The sequence below is a fragment of the Bos javanicus genome, chromosome 2 (assembly GCF_032452875.1).
Source record: "Bos javanicus breed banteng chromosome 2, ARS-OSU_banteng_1.0, whole genome shotgun sequence".
NCBI lineage: Eukaryota > Metazoa > Chordata > Mammalia > Artiodactyla > Bovidae > Bos > Bos javanicus.
In genome coordinates, this window is record NC_083869.1 from 36,017,822 (window position 1) to 36,041,048 (window position 23,227).

Below are 23,227 nucleotides of genomic sequence, written 5' to 3' on the forward strand. Positions count from 1 at the left end.
GGAGAATAGAAAGCTTTTTAGCATTCTCACTTATTATTCTGTTATCCTCCTCTTCAGGTAAAATTAACTTAATGCTCCTGTTAGCAACTAAAGAGAAAGGAAACTGTTTTATTGTTTTTTTCTTCTGTATTTTGAATGCTTTAAACCCTAATTTGTGCTGTGGATCCCAGGTTTTGCATAGACATTGTTTATGTCTCCCAGCATTTAGGAATGTCTTATGCCGTTTGTCGTTCTTGGCTTATATGAGGGTTTTGTTTGTCCAAGGTAGTTGTTCAGCCTCTCCAAATTTTCATTCAAACAGTTGATTTTTACCTATGGAAAGGTGATGGTTACTCCAGATTTGAGTTTTGTTTTTCATGATTTAGAGATTTTTTTTTTTTTTTGGCTCTAGTTTTTCACAAATTCTGTAGACTTCCTAAGTACTTTCTGTCTCTTCCCAAGTCATGTAGGAAGAGGTGAATATAATTAGCTGTTTCCACAGCACATCACCCCCTCCCTGCCTCACTTCAGCTTATCCTTTACACATAGTCTGATTACTACAGACTATTTTTTCCTATTTTTATAGAAAAACATAGGAAAGAAATTTAACTTACAGAGAACCTATGCCAGGAATTTGAGTGAGCTTTGATTTTATTAACTAATCTGCAAGAGCAAGGAAGTAACTAATTTATGATAGGCTATACCTAAAATTTTTTTAAGTGTAAATTATTTGTTTGAAATTTAGAGGATGTTGTGCCACAGAAATAAATATCCTAAATGATGATTAGGATGTTAGTTGTGTGATAAGCATTTATGAGTCCCATAATGAAGCTAATCTCGAATATGGTCTCCCACTAGATTGCGAGGGAAATTCTATTCTCAGTTTCAGTTCAGGATTTTGGAAAAACCTTTTATATAATCACCAACCCAGGTTCTTTTCTGCTTCTCTCCCAACTCCATTCTACCAACTATCCCCGAGAGTAAGACTAGTGGTTGTAAGAGGAGTTATATCTTAGCAACCATTAATTGAATAAGATTTAGGAGCTAGGTTGGGTCAGAATATGTATTTGTACTATTAAGTGCATAATCTAATATTGAAAACTTTGTCCTCATAAGAAACTGAATGGAAATTCAGTGTAATTTCTTATCTTTTAAAAAGTGATTTGCCCAAGTCATGTAGTTGGTAATCGGTAAAGCTGAGATGCACACCCAGGCTTGGGCTCTTAGGTTTTCCCCCACAGGGTTTGGATTTGAACTGTAGATCATAGTAATAACAGTCATCAGGAGTATCATTGGGGGTAGGCAATTTGGAGTCAGAAAGACCTAAGTTCAAACCTCAGCTCCATCATATATTGGATCTGTGGCCTTGGAAAGGTTATTTAAGCCTGAACCATCAGGGAAGCCCAACAGTGAGCCTCACTTTTCCCTTTAGTAAAATGGGCTAATTATTATTCTCTCATGGTGTGTGTGTGTGTGTGTGAGAGAGAGAGAGAGAGAGAGAGAGAAAGAGAGAGAATGAGGGCGGGAGAGAGGAACTTGCTGAGAAAATGCCTAGAATATAGTAGTTACTCAATAAATGACATTTTTTAGTCCATACAGAGAAGCTGCAGTAGGGCAAAGCCCATTTCTTCTGTTTTGTTCACCAGGACAAATTTAAGAATCATTAGAATATTGCTTTTGATAAGACTCATCAGAATTTGGCCATGTTTATGTTCTTCTATATGTCTTCCAGGATTATAGCTATAGAGCTATAGTTTTATTTTATTATAGTAGTTTCATTTTTATACACAAGTGATTTTATATGTGTCTAGGGAGACTTTAGGTCTAGAATAAGATTGTAGAATTTTTTTAAAAGCAAAATAGTAAATAATAGAAAATATTGCTGCTCCTTTAGAAATAGGATACTTTATCAACTCTATTTTGTATCAAGAAAGAACAGAAATTTGAAGAATCTGCTGACCTCATATTTTTCTTTTTTCTTTTTTTCCTGCTTTGCTGGGAGCTAGAGGCTTTTGTAAACACATTTTTTAAAGTTTGAGCTGCTTACACTAACACCTACTATGTGGTTATATTTTATTCCTTAAATATTGTAATGTAAAGTAATGTTGGATAACTTTTTCCCCCTCTTATTTTCTGTTTTTAATGTGACTCAGATAAAAAAGGGTGCTTGAAATGCCTTAGCACCAATCGAGGATTAGAACCTACCACAGGTCTGCTCTTTTGTTGACAGAGGTATTCTATTATCTCATTGGACATCTTCTCTACACGCTTCCCCCCACCCTGTTTTCCCCCCTTCTTTCAAAGTTTAGCTCTCCCACCACACTTTCTTTGAATTATTTTATTCAAAGGCTTCTTTCTTTCCTATATGAGGCTCAGTAACATGTGTTGGAATAGGGGGCTCCCCTACCTTTTGATTTTCCTTCTGCCTTAAGGAGTTTATCAGTAAGTGATGATTTCAACAGCAGTCACCCCATGTCTACATTCTCTCTCATACCACCCCTCTCTCTCTCTTATATGGACACACACACTCACACATTTTTGTTTTTCTCATCTGCAGAATGCTTCTTTCTGAATGTCCCTCAAACAAAAACATTTATACAGCTGAGCTCCCCACGCCCTTGTTATATCCTGTATTGATCTCACCCTGCAGTGGACTTGCACAGTGCGTAATTGTCTGTACCACTTGGCTGGCACTTATCACTTAATGCCTTGCATTATTCGTGTCCAGCAACTCAGTGCTGTAGGGGTTACAAGTACTCACCTGGGAATTGGAGCATTATTTATAAGGCTTTTTTGAGTCCCAGCTTTATAGTGTTGAAGGAGCACAGGACAGGATCTTTTAAGCCTTACTCGGTCTGGGTTTGAACATTTGCTTGCTTCTTCCTAACTCTATGGTTAAGTCAGTGAGTCTTCACTTGTTTTCCTTTCATTGGTAAATGAAGCCTAATAACCCTTCCAACTTCATAGGGTTGTTGTGAAAGTGAAATGAGATGTGAAATTTATAAATGAAAGTCTCATTTTCAAAATATTTCTATGGGACAAATGTCTTCTCAATTCAGATTCTCAAATTGTGGTTTTACAAACACTTGGGAATCACGAAATCTCATCTCCTCTAGGAGGCTGCAGGCTCCTGCATGTACTGATGGCTCTGTCCTTATTAGCCTCATTCATAGCCTCCTCCTGCCTCACAGTGTGATCTCTGATAGCACGCACAGTCTTCCCATTCATACAGAAATGGCCCTGGTCCAACATACAACCTCTTTAAAGGAAACAGGACAAAAACAAACGTGGGAGAAAACCTTGAGTTCACCTAGGCTCTTGAAACAGACCTTCTGTCAGACAACTTTTTTAACCTCTTAGGATTAAGCCTTGAAAGCATCTTCATTCAGCCATTCAGCAAACAGTTCTCAAAGACACAGGCTCTCCTTACCTAAATTTGGTTTTTTTAACTTGTCCATTCAACCTGCTCCCTTGCTCCTGCTCTTTGATGATCAGCCAGCCTTACTAATAGCAGTTATTTACACAGTATACCCACTTAAGTCTACAAACACCACTATAAAACCTGAGAAAACAATAATAATAGCTGCCATTTATTGAGTGGGGCACTTTGGTTGGAGTACCATAGATACACTTAGGACAGTCAGCGAGGAGTCTGAGACTCAGAGAGGTTAACTGGCTTGCCCAAAGCCATGTGGCTAGTCACTGGAAAGCTGAAATGTGGAGCCAGATGGGTTTGGCTGTTTAATTTTGTCCCTTGGATTGCAAAGTTCAGATTCACTTAAGCTATCTGAAGAACGAGGGGTGGGGCTGGTTACCCATACACACAGAGGGGCTGTTGTCAGTCTGAAGAGCCAGAGCAGCTTCAGGGACTTCATCATGTCCCCGCCAAGTGCTCACCCGCTCCTGGCATCTGCTTGCCTCTCCGTTTGCTGCCAGTCAGCTTCCTGTTACTCATAGTTTCTGCTTCCTCATAACCTTGGCTTGCGTATGGTTTTGGCTTTTTGTGGCCTCAACTCTACCCCTGGCACTCTTGCAGTTTCTGCCCCTTCCCTAACTGGTTCAGTTTTCTGAATCAGATTCCCAGGGGTGAGGATCTGATTGGCTCTGCTCATTTTTTCAGTCCCAGCCATGTCATAGGTCACTGGCCTATCTCTGGATTGACTGCTCTTGGGTCAGATTCCCACAGCTTTACCCACCAGCTGCGCCGGGCTGTGGAGGATATTGTCTGCCCACTCAACAAAGTCTCAGTTTCCCTTTCAGAAAGATGAGCATCTACCGGGCAGATTCCAAAGCTCTAATTTTGACCACGATAACTTAAGAGTTTCTCTGGAATGCTTCCTTGCTTTGTCCTAAAATATATTTTTTTCAAAGGTCAAATATACTTTCCTAGATGAATCTCACTAGTGTCTCTTCTTGTAGCCATTTATAAATAATCACTTGTGAGTATTTATAATTGATTATATATGTATATATTATATATATATGGTTTAATATTTGTTATTTCTCTTAGGTTGAAATTATTTGGGTTTTAGTGACTTTGTTATATTTTACATTTTATAGTCATTGAGGGTGGAAAATCAATCTTCTCCTTTCTTTGCAGTGCTTAGTTAAGTGTGTAGTACCTTCCTGCGTCTGGAACTTTTGAACCCTGGCTTGTAGACCTTGTATAAATATATACCTTTCCTTGTTTCCTTTTATGCCATCCACCATATAGAACATTTTGTTTTGTTGCTATTTAGATATCATTTTTATTCTTAAAAATAGTCCTTGAAATATTTTTAATGTTCTTAGTATATTTTAGTTACCTAGTTATTAGAATTGCTCTTGTAGTCCAATTTAAATTGTATTATCATTTAAAATCTTGTCTTAACCCTGTAAAACAACTGCAGGGTATCAAATCAAGTCTTCCCGTTCTAGAAGAGCACAATATCCAAAGCATCATGACCTTAGAGCAGAACCATAGAAAAATTAATCTATGCTGTTCTTTTGTGGTTTAGACTGTGGTTTCCTAAGAGACCAGTCATGACAACTGAGGTTGTACATGGAATTTTTTCCATAGATGACAGGTTTGAACTGCTAGGGTCTTGGGCATTAAGTTCTCAGCAAAAGGCATCTATGACTGGAACAGTTCTACCTAAAGCCTTCTATTTTATACCTGTGTTTGATGACTTGTGGTAAAAGAAACTAGTGCCTGGAGACAGCAAAGGAGCAGCCAAAATGGCATGGAGTAGTCCTAAATAGTATATATATTAACACAGAACTGAATGTTAGTTGCATTGTTTTTATTCAATCATTTAAAATAACAGATACGTTTCTCTGAATGTTATTTAGCAAGTTCTTACTTGCCAAACTGTGCACCTAGTGCTGTGCTTAGAGTAAGGTTACTGCTGCTGCTTTTTCTTTTTTTAACGAGAAGAATTAGAAATTATATGTATAGTTTGTGTATATAGTTTTTAAGTAGGTGAGACTTGATAGTTCTCATCACTTTTGTCAGAAAATGTTCGGAGCCCCTCTGTATACCTAGGTGGTTCCCGAGGTCAGCAGTGGGAAGGGTATCTAGGTTGGATATTTTTCAGCTCCTTGCTGCTGGTAACACCCTTGAATGGTCACAGCTTTGCTAGAAGATTCGATTTCCATAGGGGCCACTTTGTTTTCCTTAGGGCAGCCAGAAGTTGAGTGCCTTCACTTCTTAGCCGAGTTAGGATTTTTCATTATCATGGCAGATGGCCCTTTCCAGGGAGGCGTTAGAGGCCAGAGGCCAAGGAAGAACGCTGTAATATTGACTGCTTAGTGTGGTAATATTATCCCTGATAGTCTCTGCTGAACAGGCCAACTGTCCCAGTGGCCCATCCACACACTGCCTGTGGAACTTGCTCTAGAGGCCATCTGCATTGCTCAGGTTCTATCTGGGCTTGATATGCTAACGAATGCAAAGCTGATCAGAAAAAAAAAAAAAAAAGTGGGGGCATCTTGAATCGCCTTAAATAATTTCAGTTGAAAAAACAAAGGAAACTACCTCCTCCCTTTGTCCCTGTTTTGCAGTTTCTGTGTCCCTTCAGTGGAACACATTTGTGTCGTATCTAATAATTAAATATAGAAGGATCGTACTCTTCCAGTTTTCGAGAAGGCTTGCTAAACCGATGGCTTGAAATGATTTTCGCTGTTTGATTTTGGCATCTCGAAGGTAAGCTTGCCAAACTCTGGCACAGGAATGAAGCACGAACTTTACTGTGCGTGTTTGCGGTGAGGGGGTGGGGAGTGGAGACTTATTTTCTCTGCTAAAATTTTCGCGTGCGAATTGGGGGAACGGGGATTTGCAGAGGTTTGATGGAAGGCTGGTGTGTTCACTGAAGTAGGTGTGATCGCCCGCACCTTTTCTGGGAGGGTGGACGGTAGGGGGGATGGGGGGGGTAGTTTGGAAGGATGAAAGAAAAGATAGAACTGGGACCAGCTGGCTTCCTACCCAGGTGTTAGCGTGATCCCCGACGCGGTGCCCTGAAAAGGGGCTTCGAGCCGGGGTGCAAAGCTGCAGCGGGTGCTGAGGCCAAGAATCTAGGAGAAAAAAAAAGAAAAGAGGAGGGGGGTGGCTACTCCAAGGAATGTGCGGCATGCGGGGAGCCAGACCCAACCATTGCACCGGAGCGGGGGCGCCGGCGGCTTCCCCGGCCGCGTGGCCCCCGCCCCGGCCCCGAGCCCGGGAGGGAGCGCCTGGGGGCCGGCCGGCGGGCCGGCGGGGCGGCGGGCGCGGCGCCGGGCGAGAGGGCGGGGAGGCGCGGGTGGGCCTGGGCGCGGCGCGAGGCGGTGCGCGGCCGCCTCCCCGCCCCCGGCGGGCGCGCTCTCGGGGCGGTGGTTGAGGCCGCGGTAGGTGGGGACGCGGCGGCGCTGCTCCTCCGCTGCCGCCGGGAGAGTCCGCGGCGCCGCCAGCTCCGCGCGCGAACTCCCGTCCATGGCACGCAGGGCGGCGGCCGCCCGAGCTGCCCGAGTCCTGCCCGCCGCCGCCGCGCCGCACTTTTAGGCGACTCGGGAGGTCGAGGGCGGAGGAGAAGTCAGCCCGGAGCTGCAGCCCCCGCCGGCCGCCGCCGCGCGGCGAGAGGGAGTTCCCGGAGCGGCCGCGGCCCCGGCCGGCCCCCTCCCTGCGCCCTCCCCCTCGCGGCGAGGCTGCCCCGCGCCCGCCGCCCGCGCCCGCCGCGATGATCTTCCCCAGCAGCAGCGGCAACCCCGGGGGCAGCAGCAGCTGCAGGACGCCCTATCGCAAGCAGGTGAGGCGGCGGCGGGGATGCCGCGCGGAGGCCGGCCACCCCGATCTACAAAAGGCGGCAGCGCCCGGCCAGACTCCGCTGTCCTCCTCGGAGGGACCGGGCTGGGCGGTGACCTTGTTTCGCAGGAGGCGGCCCGCGGGGACGGCTCGGGCCGTTGACCTTAGCTGGGGAGATGCCCTCGCTCCCGCCGGCCGGGCCGGGCAGGACGCGGAGGAAGGGGAAGGGGCGGCGGCGCGGCGAGAGCAGGAGCGCTCCGGGCTGGGGGCTTCGCCTAGCTCTGCAACAAGTTTGGGTTTTTTTCTGGAAACCTTTGTGTGTGTAAGAGTAAGATAATAAGTCGTAACATTGGGCTACAACAATCTTCACTTGGAACCTCAAAGAACCTACCCGATTCGTACTAAACCCGGAAGACCAATATGTGTGTGTGTGTGTGTGTGTGTGTGTGTGTGTGTTCGCGCGCGCTCCCCCTCCCATTTATATATTAAAAAAAGAAAGAAAAAGAAACAGGAACTTCTACTGTCACTTTCTCAAGGTTTTCAGTTTCCAGCAGCAAAGGGGAATCCTGTGACATCTAGTTGCAGAGATACTTGGATAAGCCTGAGTCATACACATGCCTTTTCCTATTTTAATACCGTTTCATACATTTTTTAACAGATTGAACTCCAAAGGCACTTTAGTGGTTAGATCAAAATCCCCTGCCGGGAAAATGAGTGGAGCTGGAAGCTTATATTCATAGCCTTTTGTTTTGTTTTTCATCTTTGTTTTTAAAAGAAGGTTACTGAAGCCATGTTGTGATAAATCTCACAGAGCCTTTCAGCAGCAGCAAAAACAAAACGTAGCCTTAAATTATGTAAAAAATGTGCAGGTCTGTTTAGAAAAGGTTAAACTGATTTAGAGGTCAGTGGCAAGATGCTTGTTGAGAAAACAAAAACACGATTGCAGATATTTTTCTTCCATAATATATCTCTTGTCTATATCCTTAGCCACTGAGACAAATCAATTAAGTTATTACCCCCATAATGATTCAATCAAACTGTATCCTTCCATGCAGACCATGGCTCTGTTAAGATCATGACAGATGACAGCGATGCCTGGTGGCTTTCCTAAAGGCGTTCACAGGGTTATTGATTATGTTTAGTCCTTTTTGTTCTCAGACTCATTTTGGGGGAGGGAAGGCATGTCTTAGCATAAGTATGTCTGAAAGTGGTCCTAATTTTCTGAACAGAGTGACAGTGTCCAAAAGTATTGTTTTCTGGCCCTTGTATCTTTCACTTGTTAGCTTCCCCTTAAAAAGACAGTAAACACACCTAGTCTGTGTTCCCTTCCTGCCCAAGTAAATGGAACTTTTACCTGGCTTAAGAAAAGTCCCTCCTTTTAATTAAAAAAAAAAACAAAAAACTGCATTTGTGTCTTGGTTGAAGTATAGACTAAAATTGTCAAGATTCAGAAACCGGCATCTCTGAACTCTTCCTGTGGCCTCATTTAAAAGAAATACCTGAGATCCAGTACACTTACATCAACTTCATAAACGAAGCCAATTTACAATGAATATTCTCCTGAACCCTCCTCCCCCACCCACCTCCCTCTACCTGAAAAGATGGCTAATTATGTAAGGGCCTTGTGTATTCATTTATTTGTTGTCAAAACCCGGCGGGGTGTTAGCTCTGAAATGGGGAAAAAGCTCTGAGGGCGAGGCCTTTTGCTGTGAGGGGCTGGAGGTTTTGTGTGTGGAGGGGGACAGCCTGCTGGTCTGGAGCACGCTGATAAGATGCTCTTCTTTTCACTGGGCTCTCCTTAGATTCAGAGACTAAAAGGGCTGACTGAATCAGAAAAACAAACAGACTCTTTTTTTCTATAGGCGAAGAAAGAAATGAATGTGTAGGCATTATACAGACACAAGACCCTGGGTACCAGTGGTATTTTGAGTCAAAGGTTTCTTTTGTTAGTATTTAGCCATTCACTGGGAAAACACACTTCCAGCGCGGGGACCTGGTTACCATGAGTGACTTTGTGATCTCATCCTGGCATAGTCTAAATGGGAAGTCTAATTAATGCTTCTTAGATGATTTTGTGATATCAAGCTTGCACCTTTCAGTTCACATTACTCTGTTCATTTAGATGAAAGAATAGGTACGTTTTAGGTGTATAGTGCAGTTTAAGTTTAATGTAGAAATATATAATCAGCTGTTAGAGCTGATTCAAGATAACTTGCCTGAGGAAAACACTGAATGTGAGGAATACTTGAAAATCACCTTTGGAAAAAAATAAGCCAGAGTTACATTTGTATTATACATATATATTAGTGGCAAACCATCATTGAGCATCTTACAGCCTGTGGATTGCTGTTCTCAGTGCTTTGGGTGGATTAACTCATTTAGTCATCTTGACAGTCTTACAGGGCAGGTGATAATATCTTTATTTTTACAGTTGAGGAAACTGAGACATAGTTTAAGTTCCGTGCTCAGTCTGTATGACCCAAAGCGCAGAGCCAGGATTTGGACCCTGGCAGTCAAGCTCTTTAAACTACCACACCTCGGCAGCCTGCGTATCACGTGCACGTTTCAATGAAAACTCAGAGCTTCTCCACATCACTGCCCATCACCCTTCTAGTCTCAGAAAGTCTGGTTTAGGGATTCCTCCCACCTTTCTGGACTGTGGGCTGGGGTACAGGGTGGAGGGATGGTAAGGGAGTTGAAGGTGAAGAATGATGACGTGGATGACTTGGATAGTGAGTTCAGAATATTGGGGATTGGCATCAATGTCAAAAGATTGCTTTTTGGAGTGATTTTATGATTTCTTCTTAGAACTTTACAAATATTGGAGTCAGCCAGTTTCAGTTAAAGCAGAAGTGGGTGATGCTCATTCTCCTCCTACTCCATGTTGTGTGTGGAGGGCCTCAAGGAGCACTGATCTCTGGCATCATCCAGAATAAACAGGATTTTCCTGTATCACAGGCCTACGAGCTTGTTAGAAATACACCTGCTCGGCTCGGGTCAGAGTAAGATGCTTTGAGTGGAGTGATAACCCAGGAGGCAGTATCTAGGCAAAGATTGCTGGCTCTAGTCTCAGTGGAAAAGCCTGTGTGGCCAATTATTGTTAACTGTGACTTTCAGATATAGGATATTAAGCAAACCTAGTCTGATTATATGAGAACACCCCACAACCAAAATGAAAACCACTTCTGTAATTGTGAAAATATTTTAGTATGTTTCCGTCGAAAAAGTGCTTTGTGCTAAAAAAGGCCTTAATTAGAGAAAATAAATATTTCCATTTTATTTTCAACTGTTTTATTAAGTACTTCCCCCTTGGTATTTCCTTACTTCCATTATGGAACTGCTTTCTTGAGGTAGTTGACTCAGTTATGTCATATGCTTGGTTTTTTACAAATTGAGGCATGTCCTTCTTTAGGGTTTTGAGAAAGTCCTCTTTTTTTGCCCGGTGGTTTGCAGTTGGGTCCTTTGGGGTAGAGGAGTGAATATAAGAATTTGCGTGTGTGTGTTTCTTTTCTTTCCAAATGATCTTGCCAACCAATAGCTGTACTTGATAAGAGTTGCTAACTTTTGATGAGTGAAGTACTTGTCTCCTCAGTTTAAATAGATTTACACAGTTTGCTGCTTTCTTGAAGATTAACTGGGTGTAGCTGCACGTGAAGAATTCATCAGTGATTCAGTATTTGGCCGTGTTAGAGGATGACATACAAAGCTGGTGATTAATCCTCTTCAAGCAGTTTGTGTTCACAGCAATTTATGTGTAGTAGATTGGGTTTTTGTTAAAGTTTGAAGATTAAAGTTGTTCAGAGAAATGTTTAAATGAACACTGAATGAGCCAGTTCCAATTTATTGTGTTTTTTGTTTGTCTGTTTTAAAGAAAGTAAACCTCAAGCCACTGATATTGGAGGTTTTTTTAGGAGAAGTTAGCAGATAGTTAAATTGGTATCCAGAAGATACCAATTCCTGGTTCTCTACTAGGCTGTTCCAATGTGTTTGTGATTCAGTAGTCCTTATGCGTCGAGGTAATGTTTGAAATAAGAATCCATAGCCATTTGGAAAGTATGGAATTCATCATTAGTGATATCCAATTTTTTCTCTAGGTATCCCTTTTGGCATCTCACCACATTTTCCATAGTTCACGTCAGGTTTTAAACATGTTTCTTGTTTTTGCTCTTTCCTTCCTTTTAGAGTCTACTGTTAACTGGGCTCACCATATATTGGTAATACTTTTCAAGCCCTTTCTTGGAGGAGTGGCGGGGAGACTGTCTCGTCCAAGTTTCTGAGAATGTATTTCCAAAGCACTCTGCCAATAAATATTTAAAGATATATATGATATCCCCTCCCAACCTCAGCTATATTTAATCTTCACAACGGCCGTGTAAAGTAGGAAAAGGTCAGGAATTTTGAGGCAGTGAATTTAAACGGCCTGGCTGGTGAAAGCTTGGTCTCTGGAGTCAAAAGCTCTGTCTGCTACCAGGAAAAAGAAGGAAGCTCAGTCAAGAACAGCTGTAGCCCTCTCGACACTTCCCTTTCCTTGGCCTCCCAAAGACATGTGGCGCACAGAGCACCCCAGATTTCGGCTTTGGGAATTCTAGCTCTGTAATTTATTAGTGTTTTTTGTTTGTTTCATGAAGGCCTTTGCTCTAGGGTTGTCAGATAACATACAGGACACCAAGTTAAACTGGAATTTCAGATAAACAATGAATAATATTTTAGTGTAAGTACATCTTGAATATTGCACAGTACTGTGTGTTTTTATTTGCCAAATCCAATAATCCTATCTATTTCTGGGGAACCCAACTCACTTTTTAAAACAAGTTATAAAAGAGATGATAATCGTAAACAAAATTATTTCCATGTTTTCCTCCTAAAATCTTGCCTCTTAGGATATTCCTTGAGCCCCGGTAATGCAGATTTCACATCTTAACTTCATTAACCATCACTCAACCTCACTGAAAGACCCCCCAGCTTAAGTTCTGGCTCTGTCACTTGCCTGCTTTTTCAGTTAACCTCACAAAGCCTCAGTTTCTGTTAAATAAAGATAATAGTGCACACTCCACAGGGTTGTTGTTGTTAATCCTTCTAAGGTGTTATTATTATTAATGTCCCTACCAAGCAAGCAACAGCGGGTGGTCCTGGGAGGCACTGTGTGATCCTGGGGGACCTTGACACAGCCTCTAAGAATGGACTTTGTTTAGAAAGTGGGGGCAACCTCCCAAAGGGTAAGGATCTGGAGCTTGAAAACAAGACTCAACCACATTAAAAAAAAAAAAAAATCCAGAAAAGATGTAGAAAAGAACATCCCACCATATTTTAAGACAGTGGTCCTGTATTATGCTCTTGTTTGCAGAATTTGCCATGTCTTTGGGGAAAGAAAGCCTTTCAACTCTCTGTTCTTTATTTTATGCAAATATATGACTGGAGAATGGGGAAAAAAGAGCATTAGTGACTGTTGTTAATGAAAAATGCTGCCTTTTAATTTGCTCAAAAGCAGACAGATTTGATTATTAGTATATGCATGATGATTTCCTGAATTCTTTCCTTTGTCTTGTTTGTATATTTGGTTTTCAAAGGTGCCATCTTTGCCTTTCTCAGAAAAATAAACATTTTTTTTCTCCTTAGACATCTGTAGGTGTTCAGTGGGTGTTTGTTTTTAAACTCCAGTCTGTAGAGAATGCTTTGCTTAATACATTCTAAAAGCTTGGTAAATTTTAAAATAAGATAGACATAGCATGAGGAAGGAAGTAATAAGCTTTTCCTGAAGTTAGGACAAGGTGGAAACATTAAATGGAGCAAACTAAATTCTGTATTGAAATAATGAATCAATGTAACTATTGTTTTTTAACACTTATTAAATAGCAGCTACAACAAAACTTGTAAATATAGTAGTGCTCTAATAAATAGAAATATATCTTGGCTCCACTTTATTTAAGTATATGGATATACAAAGCAATGTAATGTAAACTGGGGAAATCGTATTTACACTTGTTAATTGTGCATACAGTACAGCTTCAAAAATGCATTTTAAAAAAAGAGACTGAAAGGAAATATGCCAAAAATATTAACAAGTGTTTTCCTCTGTTGGTAGATGGAACCATGAATGATTTACTTTTCATGATTCTCTTTACATTTGTTTTTCAACCTTCCAGTCCCCCTTGGTCTCCACATGAACATACAGTCCTTTGGTTATCAAGAAAAAGATAAAGTGAAAAGAAAAATCTAGAAAATTATACTATTTTTAAGGTTTAAAAATTGCAGTGAAAGTTGAGTTTTCAAGTCAATGAGAATTTCAGCCTAGCGTGTAGGTACTACTTGTTTCTATGTCTGACCTTTGAGATGTGGTCCTTTCCTATTCTTTACAAGTGTCTATGCATTCTTATTTTTACTGCGAATTCCTGTATCACGTTTCTGGAAACCACCTATTTCTGACACATAGTTTTTATATTTATGAACTCAATATTTTCCTGTTTTATACATGCTCAACAAGACTTCTGTACTTTTTAAAAAGCATTTTTAGGACACCACTTTATATGAGTCAGCAAGGAGAAAATATTGCTATATGTATGGAATTTCATTTGCTAGATCACTTTTCAGGAAAGGAGCTATTCAAAATATTGAGGAATTACCTCTGTTTTCTCTTGTTGTTATTTGACTTATAACTGCATTTCAGTACAGCTGTTTTGTGGACAAATTCCCTAACATTTAATTTCTGTACTAAACATGAACCAAGACTGCTCTACTACTCATGTCATAATCCTTTGGATTTTTTTTATCATAAATACTTATGGTTATCTTCATCACACACTTTCTTTTCAGTATAGCTTTTTGAAAGGGCAGTGGGGCTGGAGAAGTGGCTTCCTCACAGATAGCTGTAATATATAATGGGGCAGTGAGGGTTTCTGTAAGAATCATTAAAGCTGTTACTTTGTAATCCAGGGGGATTTTCAGTTTATCAGGATATTTGAGGTGAACTCGATAGAGGCTACAGGACTTCAGAGAGAAAGGAGAGAGCACTGGCAGATGGAAGGAAGAGGTGTTGGGTCTGAGGGAGAAATAGAAGGAAAGCAGCATTGCCTCGTTTTGTTGTTTGGTCAAATACCTGAGCTCTTTTAGGGAAAGAGTGAGTAATCTAGGTGAGCTGGACTGCGGAGTAGAGCTTGGGGGGCAGAGCAGGGATAGAGTCAAGCTTGCTAAGGTGTATGAGAGGAGCTGCTGGGCTGTACTCAGTTGTGTCCAACGTAGCCCGCCAGGCTCCTCTGTCTGTGGGATTTTCCAGGCAAGAATACTGGAGTGGGTTGCCTTTCCTCCTCCAGGGGATCTTCCCGATCCAAGCATCGAAGCTGTGTCTCTTGTCTCTCCTGCATTGGCAGGCAGATTCTTTACCACTTTGCCACCTGGGAAGCCCAGATGAGAGGAGAGCCCTAGCTCAAAAGTATTGGCGACAGTTGAGACAAAGCTGTAAAATGGAGTAATGGCTGTGTGAACGTAATAGATGGAGTGGATTCAGTTTATTGCACAGAGAGAATTGACAGGATTTAGCTGGTGACTGGTTGGAGGTGGCATTGGTGAAAAAAGAATCTTAGGTCTCTTGTCTTGAATGAATGGGGAAGTGAAGTTTCTGCTCCATTACTTGCTCTGGGCTCAGTGATAAGATAGAATTCAGCCATTCTCTTACAAGGATTGTCTACATTTTTTAAGGCACAAAAATTAATTGGGGAGGGGTGTTAGGTGCTAAATTCTAGTGACATTCAAAGTCCAGATACCAGAGATGCAAAGGGTCCTTCAGTGTCCATGTCAGTCTCTTAAGGAAGAATCATCCAGGCGAAAAGGCTAGTGGCACCTTGTGCAAACCTCTTCAAGAACTCATTTTGGATCCAAGAGATGGTTGTAAATATTTTTATTGGTTCCCTGAGATTGTCTTAAAGTTAGTGTAGAGACTTTGTCACATGGGTGTGCTCATTTCATGTTTGGCCTGGATCCTCGCATTCTTTGGAGTAGAGTACTTATCCAGCAGGTTGTTTCTTGATAGTACATGTCATTTATAACATCTGTAGTATAACAAGTGCATTTGGTTATACTAAATATTCCCACCCATACAGAAGTATGGAAGATGGCAGGTTGGGTGGCAAAGGGGTTAGAGAACTCACCCTGCTACAATAAATTAGTTTCTGAGGAAAGACCGTAAGCTTGGTTTGGCCATTTTAATTTGGCCACACAAATCACACATTACCACCCTTCCCACCTGCCAACTGTAGGCAGAAATTTCCAACAAGAAATACAGAACTAGGCAGGAAGCTCAGAACCTCCTGAAACTTAATAGAAGGCACATTGGAACAGGTTAAAGCAGTTCAGGAAGAGAGGGTGTCCAGAAGGATCTGGACAGACCTAGGGAAGCACAGGTTTGAGAACCTGTGGGAAGAAGGATGAGCATTAGGCAAAGCGGGGGAAAGAAACGGCAAAATATTGGGAGAATCAAGAGATTATCACAGAAGCCTAAGAAGAGCGGAGTCTCTAGAATAGCTGGTCAGCTCTCTTTGTGTTGCCTAGAAGACAATGATGTAGTAGAGGGCGTTGGGAATGTCCATTGGAAGGTCTTTGAAAGCACTCAAGATGGAAGTTTCAGTAGAGTAGTTTGTGTGTGGTAGACAGGGAAGGGGATCAGGGGTGAGCACGGAAGAAGCACATGCCAAAGAGTGTAAGGAATGCGTAAGTGAAGAGGGTGTGTCTTTAGAAAAATTGGATGTCCAAAGGCAGAGTCCCTTCAGACAATATTGACGCAAGATTATCTTAGTATCTGACTGGTTGTAAGTAGAGCAAGGTAATAGAAAGCACAGAATAGCTGGAACTAGGTCTTATTTTCTTTGTTATTTTTTAAGAAAGATTGAGGTTAGTCTTATAGGAAAGGGATCTGAGAGAATTGCCTGACCATGATACAGGAAAGAGGAGATTGGTTATGCTAGAGATGTTAGGAGGAGTAAGGAGGCCGGTGAAGCACAACCTTTCAAAAGCTTGCATCTCAGTAAAGAGGCTAGGTCATCTGTTATGATTGAAAGAAAAAAAAAAGAGAGAGATTGTAGGCCTAAGGAGTGTAACAGAAGATTTAGAATAGTCGCTCTTGAGAATTTGGTGAGTGTTCAAATAGAGATGGGTAAAAGGATGACTGAGCTATAGTGAGGGCCCCTGGGAAAGCAGGGGTCTGAGTTGGCAGGGTGTTTTGATCCTTCTCCAGCAAGAAATGACGGAAAGCATCTAGGTAATGAGAATGCAAGGAGATCAACCAGTCAATCCTAAAGGAAATCAATCCTGGATATTCATTGGAAGGACTGATGCTGAAGCTCCAGTTCTTTGGCCACCTGATACCACCTAAGAGCCTACTTGTTAGAAAAGACCTTGGTGCTGGGAAAGATTGAAGGCAGAAGGAGAGGGGATGACAGAGAACAAGATGACTGGATGGCATTGCCGACTCAATGGACGTGAGTTCGAGCAGACTCTGGGAGATGGTAGGGAACAGGGAAGCCTGGCATGCTGCCATCCATGGGGTCACAAAGGGTCAGATACAACTGAGGGACTGAATAACAACAACAAAAGGGATTAGGTGTGGAAATTGAGAGTATTTTTATGAAGGTTAAAGGAGACAGGTGAGATCAAGAGAGACACTGAATTTGGAGAACAGGGAATATCCTGGGGATCCTGGTAAGATAAAAAGGAAAGCCCCTGGGAGTCAGGGAAGGGGAGTGATCTTGAAGAAGTAGTAGTCCCAAGATCTTAATCTTGTAGAGTTATTGGGAGAATTAAATAAGATGATACCAGTGTGTCTGCCTGGAATACCGGAAATGCTCAGATGGTTCTAATCATTAAGATGTGGCTCTTGTATAGTTTTTACCTCCCTAAAACCACTGTTCAGATATTTGTGTAAATCAAAGCATATATCAAACAGACTTCAATCATGAACCACAAACCAAAATAATTCATGTTTTCAACTGAACCACAAGCTGAAATTAAGTTTTAAAACATACCATCAAACTATTTCAAAACATTTTAAGTTGCTTTTAAGGAAAAAAAGGTGGACATGGGTGTGGATCCCAACTTCATCATTTATTCTATTACTGTGAACTCATTTCTTAAACTTCCTGGGTCTTGATTTCCTCAGTGGCAAAACGAAGTAAAATAGTTACTTAATGTAATTGAGATGATTCAGTGAAGTCATAGGCATGACAGCACTTGACCCATTATCTGGCACAGGTGCTCTGTCTTCACTTCTTCCTTAGGATATCGCCTAACAAGTTACTTTACGCAAGAGGATCTCAGTGGATGGATCACAAAGTGATAATATTAGTGGAAGATTGTGATCATTCTATTCATTAGTAGAAAATACTTTTTGAGGAGTAAGATCCAGAAGGATAACTCAGTTGTCATTGATAAATGGAAATGATTCTTACATTGTCCTTTACTTCCTAGAGTAAAAGGTCAAGGGATTAATGACAGAGTTTATGACAGAGAAACACTACAGAGATATTGTTATGGCTTCTGAAATGGGTGCCCTTTCCAACTATTACATGAGTATTTTGTTTCCTTCAGCATGTGATTCTAAGTTTATAAAGTCTTATCGTTCAAAGCTGCTTTTCCCAAATTGTGTCCTCTAAGATTCTGGAGTTCTTTTAAATGTTAAAAGTGTTCTGGAATTAAAATATTTAGTGTTCAAAGAAACTTGGGAAACACTACATGCTATATAGTGTTACTGTCTTAGAGAGTAATAGTGGAAATCAGCATTAAAAAGTCTGAGAAGTCCTACAGTAAAGACTTTTGTCCAAATTTTGTTTCTCATTGTTTCCAAAACTATTTGATCATGGTACCTAGAATATTTACTAGACATTCTGTGGAACAATTTGGGAAACACTTTTTTAAAGGAACCCTTTGGCCTGTTAGAGTCGGAAGGGACTTTAAAGATGGTTTCGTCCAACCCATGTAATTTACTAAGGAAATTAGAATCCAGAGACACTGAATGGTTTGTTCAAAATCTCAGTTCTAAGGCCTAGATCTTTTGACCCTGAGTGCTCCATCATCCTGCCTTCAGAATCTTGACTTTTCCAAGATTCTGTGGCACACCTTGCACCAGTGTTTTCAGAATTGTTTTCATATGACGTTTTTTTATTCTGTGAACAAGTAAGTCCTTAGGGATGGTATGCTATGTGTTACTTTCAGACAAAGTAAATTAGTATCTGCCATCTGTTATCTGTTTTGTTTTTAATTGCTCCTCTTTTAAGTTTAGTTTTCCCACCTATTTTATTATTTCTTGCAGCATTTACGAAATCTAGATTACTGACTTGGGAAATCAATCTAGTTTTAAATATCAGTGATCTAGAAAACCCACAGGTTCTAATTATTAATGAACATTCTTTTGCCCTCTAATTTTGTTTTGTCTTTTTCACCTAATTGGCTGTGGGTAGACAAATTTACATATTTTTAGCCCCTTCCTGCCTGACTTATTACAGCATGCAAAATTTGCTCTGTGGTTTCTAGGTTAAGTTCCTGTATAGAAGAAACCACAGTTTAGACTTTACAGTGCTGCTGTGTGCTAAAGGCCCATCTAGGACACAGTAAAATATGCTCTTTAAAAATCTAAATGACCAGTTTGTTGCCCTCTGTTACCATTATGATCTTTTAGGTGCTAATAGTTCACTTGGAGAGTTTCTCTTTTTATGTATCTTAAGGTTTGTAGTTGCGTAGTTTAAAGAAAAATGGGTGGGTCCCTGTCAGAAACCTGCACTAATTTTTTCTGGTGTCTGCAACATGAAAATTTATTCTAAATGAATCCTGTAATGTGATACTAGTGTTCTGGATGAAGTGATATGAAATAATGTCTGTAATATCATATGTATCACAAAAGGAGCACAGAATATTAGTAAAGGACCTTAGAGGTGAGGATATTTCAACATCACTCAGCTTATCTGTAACAAAGCCAGGAGTAGAACTCGTATATCCTGACTACAGTGCAGTTTGAACCTTTGCAAACAAATTCATCTTGGATTATCATTCATTCAATCAGTATTTTATGGGCCAAGTGCAGTGTTAGTTCTGAAGGGAATAAGAAATTAATGGTTTTACTTCTCAACATCATAGTGAAATGGGAGCTATGGAGCAGGTACAAATAACTAGATAAGGTAGAAATGAATCAGTAACATAAGAGGTGTAGCTATTTAAGAAGTGCACGGTGTAAGAACATGTGTAACCTAGCTATCTTGCTCTCAGTTCAGTTCAGTGGCTCAGTTGTGTCCGACTCTTTGCGACCCCATGAATCGCAGCATGCCAGGCCTCCCTGTCCATCACCAACTCCCAGAGTTCACCCAAACTCATGTGCATCGAGTCGGTGATGCCATCCAGCCGTCTCATCCTCTTTCATCCCCTTCTCCTCCTGCCCCCAATCCCTCCCAGCATCAGAGTCTTTTCCAATGAATCAACTCGTCACATGAGGTGGCCAAAGTATTGGAGTTTCAGCCTCAGCATCAGTCCTTCCAATGAACACCCAGGACTGGTCTCCTTTAGAATGGACTGGTTGGATCTCCTTGCAGTCCAAGGGACTCTGGAGAGTCTTCTCCAACACCACAGTTCAAAAGCATCAATTCTTCGGCGCTCAGCTTTCTTCACAATCCAACTCTCACATCCATACGTGACCACTGGAAAAACCACAGCCTTGACTAGACAGACCTTTGTTGGCAAAGTAATGTCTCTGCTTTTGAATATGCTATCTAGGTTGGTCATAACTTTTCTTCCAAGGAGTAAGCATCTTATACTTTCATGGCTGCAGTCACCATCTGCAGTGATTTTGGAGCCCAGAAAAATAAAGTCTGACACTGTTTCCACTGTTCCCCATCTATTTCCCATGAAGTGATGGGACCAGATGCCATGATCTTCATTTTCTGAATGTTGAGCTTTAAGCCAACTTTTTCACTCTCCACTTTCACTTTCATCAAGAGGCTTTTTAGTTCCTCTTCACTTTCTGCCATAAGGATGGTGTCATCTGCATATCTGAGGTTATTGATATTTCTCCCGGCAATCTTGATTCCATCTTGTGCTTCTTCCAGCCCAGCGTTTCTCATGATGTACTCTGCATAGAAGTTAAATAAGCAGGGTGACAATATACAGCCTTGATGTACTCCTTTTCCTATTTGGAACCAGTCTGTTGTTCCATGTCCAATTCTAACTGTTGCTTGCTGACCTGCATATAGGTTTCTCAAGAGGCAGGTCAGGTAGTCTGGTATTCCCATCTCTTTCAGAATTTTCCACAGTTTATTGTGATCCACACAGTCAAAGGCTTTGGCATAGTCAATAAAGCAGAAATAGATGTTTTTCTGGAACTCTCTTGCTTTTTCCATGATCCAGCAGATGTTGGCAATTTGATCTCTGGTTCCTCTGCCTTTTCTAAAACCAGCTTGAACATCTGGAAGTTCACGGTTCACGTATTGCTGAAGCCTGGCTTGGAGAATTTTGAGCATCACTTTACTAGCATGTGAGATGAGTGCAATTGTGCGGTAGTTTGAGCATTCTTTGGCATTGCCTTTCTTTGGGATTGGAATGAAAACTGACCTTTTCCAGTCCTGTGGCCACTGCTGAGTTTTACAAATTTGCTGGCATATATTACTCTAATTGACCTGAATTTAGACTATTTGACATTTAGGTGCATTTGACTTGGTTCTGGGATAGAAACAAGATTCTCAGTTGGCCCATTTTGTCATTGTGTTGGTTGTCATGTTAGAGTTACTGTACCCTTTAACTGACTGTAATAAGCTGCTTACTGGGCTTCCCTGGTGGCTCAGATGGTAAAGAATCTACCTGCAATGCAGGAGATCCAGGTTCAATCCCTGAATTTGGGAAGATCCCCTGGAGAAAGGAATGACTACTTACTCCATTGTTCTTGGCTGGAGAATTCCATGGACAGAGAAGCCTGGAGGGCTACAGTCCATGGGGTCACAAAAAGTCGGACATGACTGAGTGACGAACACACACACACACACAGACACACAAACACACACAGTTTATTAGGGTGTAAAGTAGAGTAGAAAAGACACAAAAGTATATCTTTCATATTCTTGACATTAATTCATTGCCAAATTTGTTTTAGTTCTCTAAAAGAGGAGTGGGAAAGGTAGAGAGCACAAAGAGAAATTCAGGCAAAAGTAGTACTAATTCAGTTTCTAAAAGGCTCTTCTTTTCATTATTCACTAGCTGAATGTTTGAAGAATTGGAAAATATAGTATTTGTAGAGCTAGGATTGTTGACAGTCAAGGAAATAATAAATAAAAGTTTACATAAAAGTGGCTCATACATTTTATAGAGTATCTATGGCCGGGGTCAGCACATAGTTTTCTGTGAAGGGCCTAACAGTAAGTATTTTAGGCTTTGCAGGCTGTAAGGGCTCTGTTACAATTACTTAGCCCTGCCTGTGGCTTCCAGAACGCCATAGAGAATGCTTTCAAATGGGCTGTGTTCCAATAAAACTTTATTTACAAAAGCAAGTAGCAAATGAGATTAGGCCTCTGGACAGTAGTTTGCAGACCCCTGATTTATAGAATCCTTTATTCATTGACTCTTTTACCAAAAGGTGCACAGAAAGAATTGAAAGAAAATGACATTCAAACCAGAAGTAATGATACTTATTAGCACCATCAAAATAGAGAATAAAAACCAAGTGAGTATAGGTTTGAGTCTTAGCTTTGATCAAAAGGTTTTAGATTAAAGACTCAATCTTGACTAGATATTTCGTTTGGTTCCATTTGGGGAGGCTTCTTTCGTGTATCTGTATAATCAATACTACCTTGGTCTTTTTTTTTTGAGAATCCCTAAATCTTGGTCATCATTCTGAAATGGTGAGACAGAAAGCTGTGATAAAATAGAAATAACATCCTAGGAGTAAAATATTAATTTTTTTCCCTTAAAAATATTTTTTGCCTTAATTTCCTATAGCTGCCATAACAAAGTTCCACCGGCTGAGTTATTAAACAGTAGAAGTTTCTTTTCCCACAGTCTGGAAGATAGACAGCCAAGATCGAGGTGTTGGCAGGGCCACATTTCCTCTGACGTGTTAGAGAAGAATCTTTTCAGGCCTCGTTCCTAACTCCCGTCTTCACATAACCTTCTCCCTGTGTGGATGTCTATCTCTTTGTCTAGATTTTGCCTTTTAATAAGGACACTAGCCATATTAGAATCCACCCTAATGACCTCATCTTAACTCAGTTACCTTTGTAAAGGCTCTGTCTCAAGTAAGGTCACATTCTAAGATACTGGGGTTAGAACTGCAATGTATAAGGTTTTTTTTTTTTTTTTGGTGGGAGGACAAAATTCAACGCACAACAATCTGATACCAGACTTGCATTCACCTGGAATTGCATTCATCTGTTGGGTTCCCTGGTGGACCCAAAATAAAGGTAAATTGCTTTGTGACTCACTCGTGGTCACCTTGGCTTTCATAACACAAACGTTAGTTATCCTGGTGGCCCTCTTGTATATAATATATAGATGATTTTTGTTCTGTTGTGTTTAACCTGTAAGATAAAAGATACTTCTTTACAGAAATAGTTTAAACATGCACATGGCTAGGGATGTGTCCATTTCCAGCCCAAGTCTTCCAGGACCTTGAGGAACTAACTGCTGTGTCCCCAGTCTGCTTTGCTCAAGTTCATACCTGCCATTCCAGTCAAAGTTATTAATACTTCCCGTGCTTTCTGAAGTCTGTTTTTCCTTCTTCTCCTCCACACTTTTGTTAAGCTGTCACATATGGCCATGGAACTCTGTCCTCTCCTTTTCAAGCTCACTTCCCTATCTTTTGGAAGTTGAAGTTCAAGTTCTGCCTCCTCCAGGATGATGATCTCTGTGATCTCTTTTTTCCTGCAGTTCCTGCTGTTACATGAGAGCAGAATTCTGATGTGATAGTTTTCCATCACCCACATCTCATCTTGGATGTGTGTGTGTGGTGTGGAGAAGCGGTAATGCCGTTTATATTCA

At 41.2% G+C, this 23,227-nt stretch overlaps 1 protein-coding gene across 14 annotated transcripts in view; it reads left to right on the forward strand.

Annotated features, from left to right (window-relative positions):
• RBMS1 (RNA binding motif single stranded interacting protein 1) overlaps positions 1-23,227 on the forward strand; it is a 217,956-nt gene that overhangs the window by 79,471 nt on the left and 115,258 nt on the right. For 3 of the 14 annotated variants that reach the window (XM_061437014.1, XM_061437022.1, XM_061437030.1), the window contains exon 1: positions 6,819-7,238. The exons of 9 other annotated variants lie outside the window; for them this stretch is intronic. In XM_061437014.1, coding sequence (XP_061292998.1) covers positions 7,170-7,238 — 69 coding nt within the window. In that variant the 5' untranslated portion in view covers positions 6,819-7,169. Of the gene's footprint in view, positions 1-6,818; positions 7,239-23,227 lie in introns of those variants that run through there. 2 more of the 14 variants (XM_061437057.1, XM_061437072.1) reach the window with 1 other exon arrangement.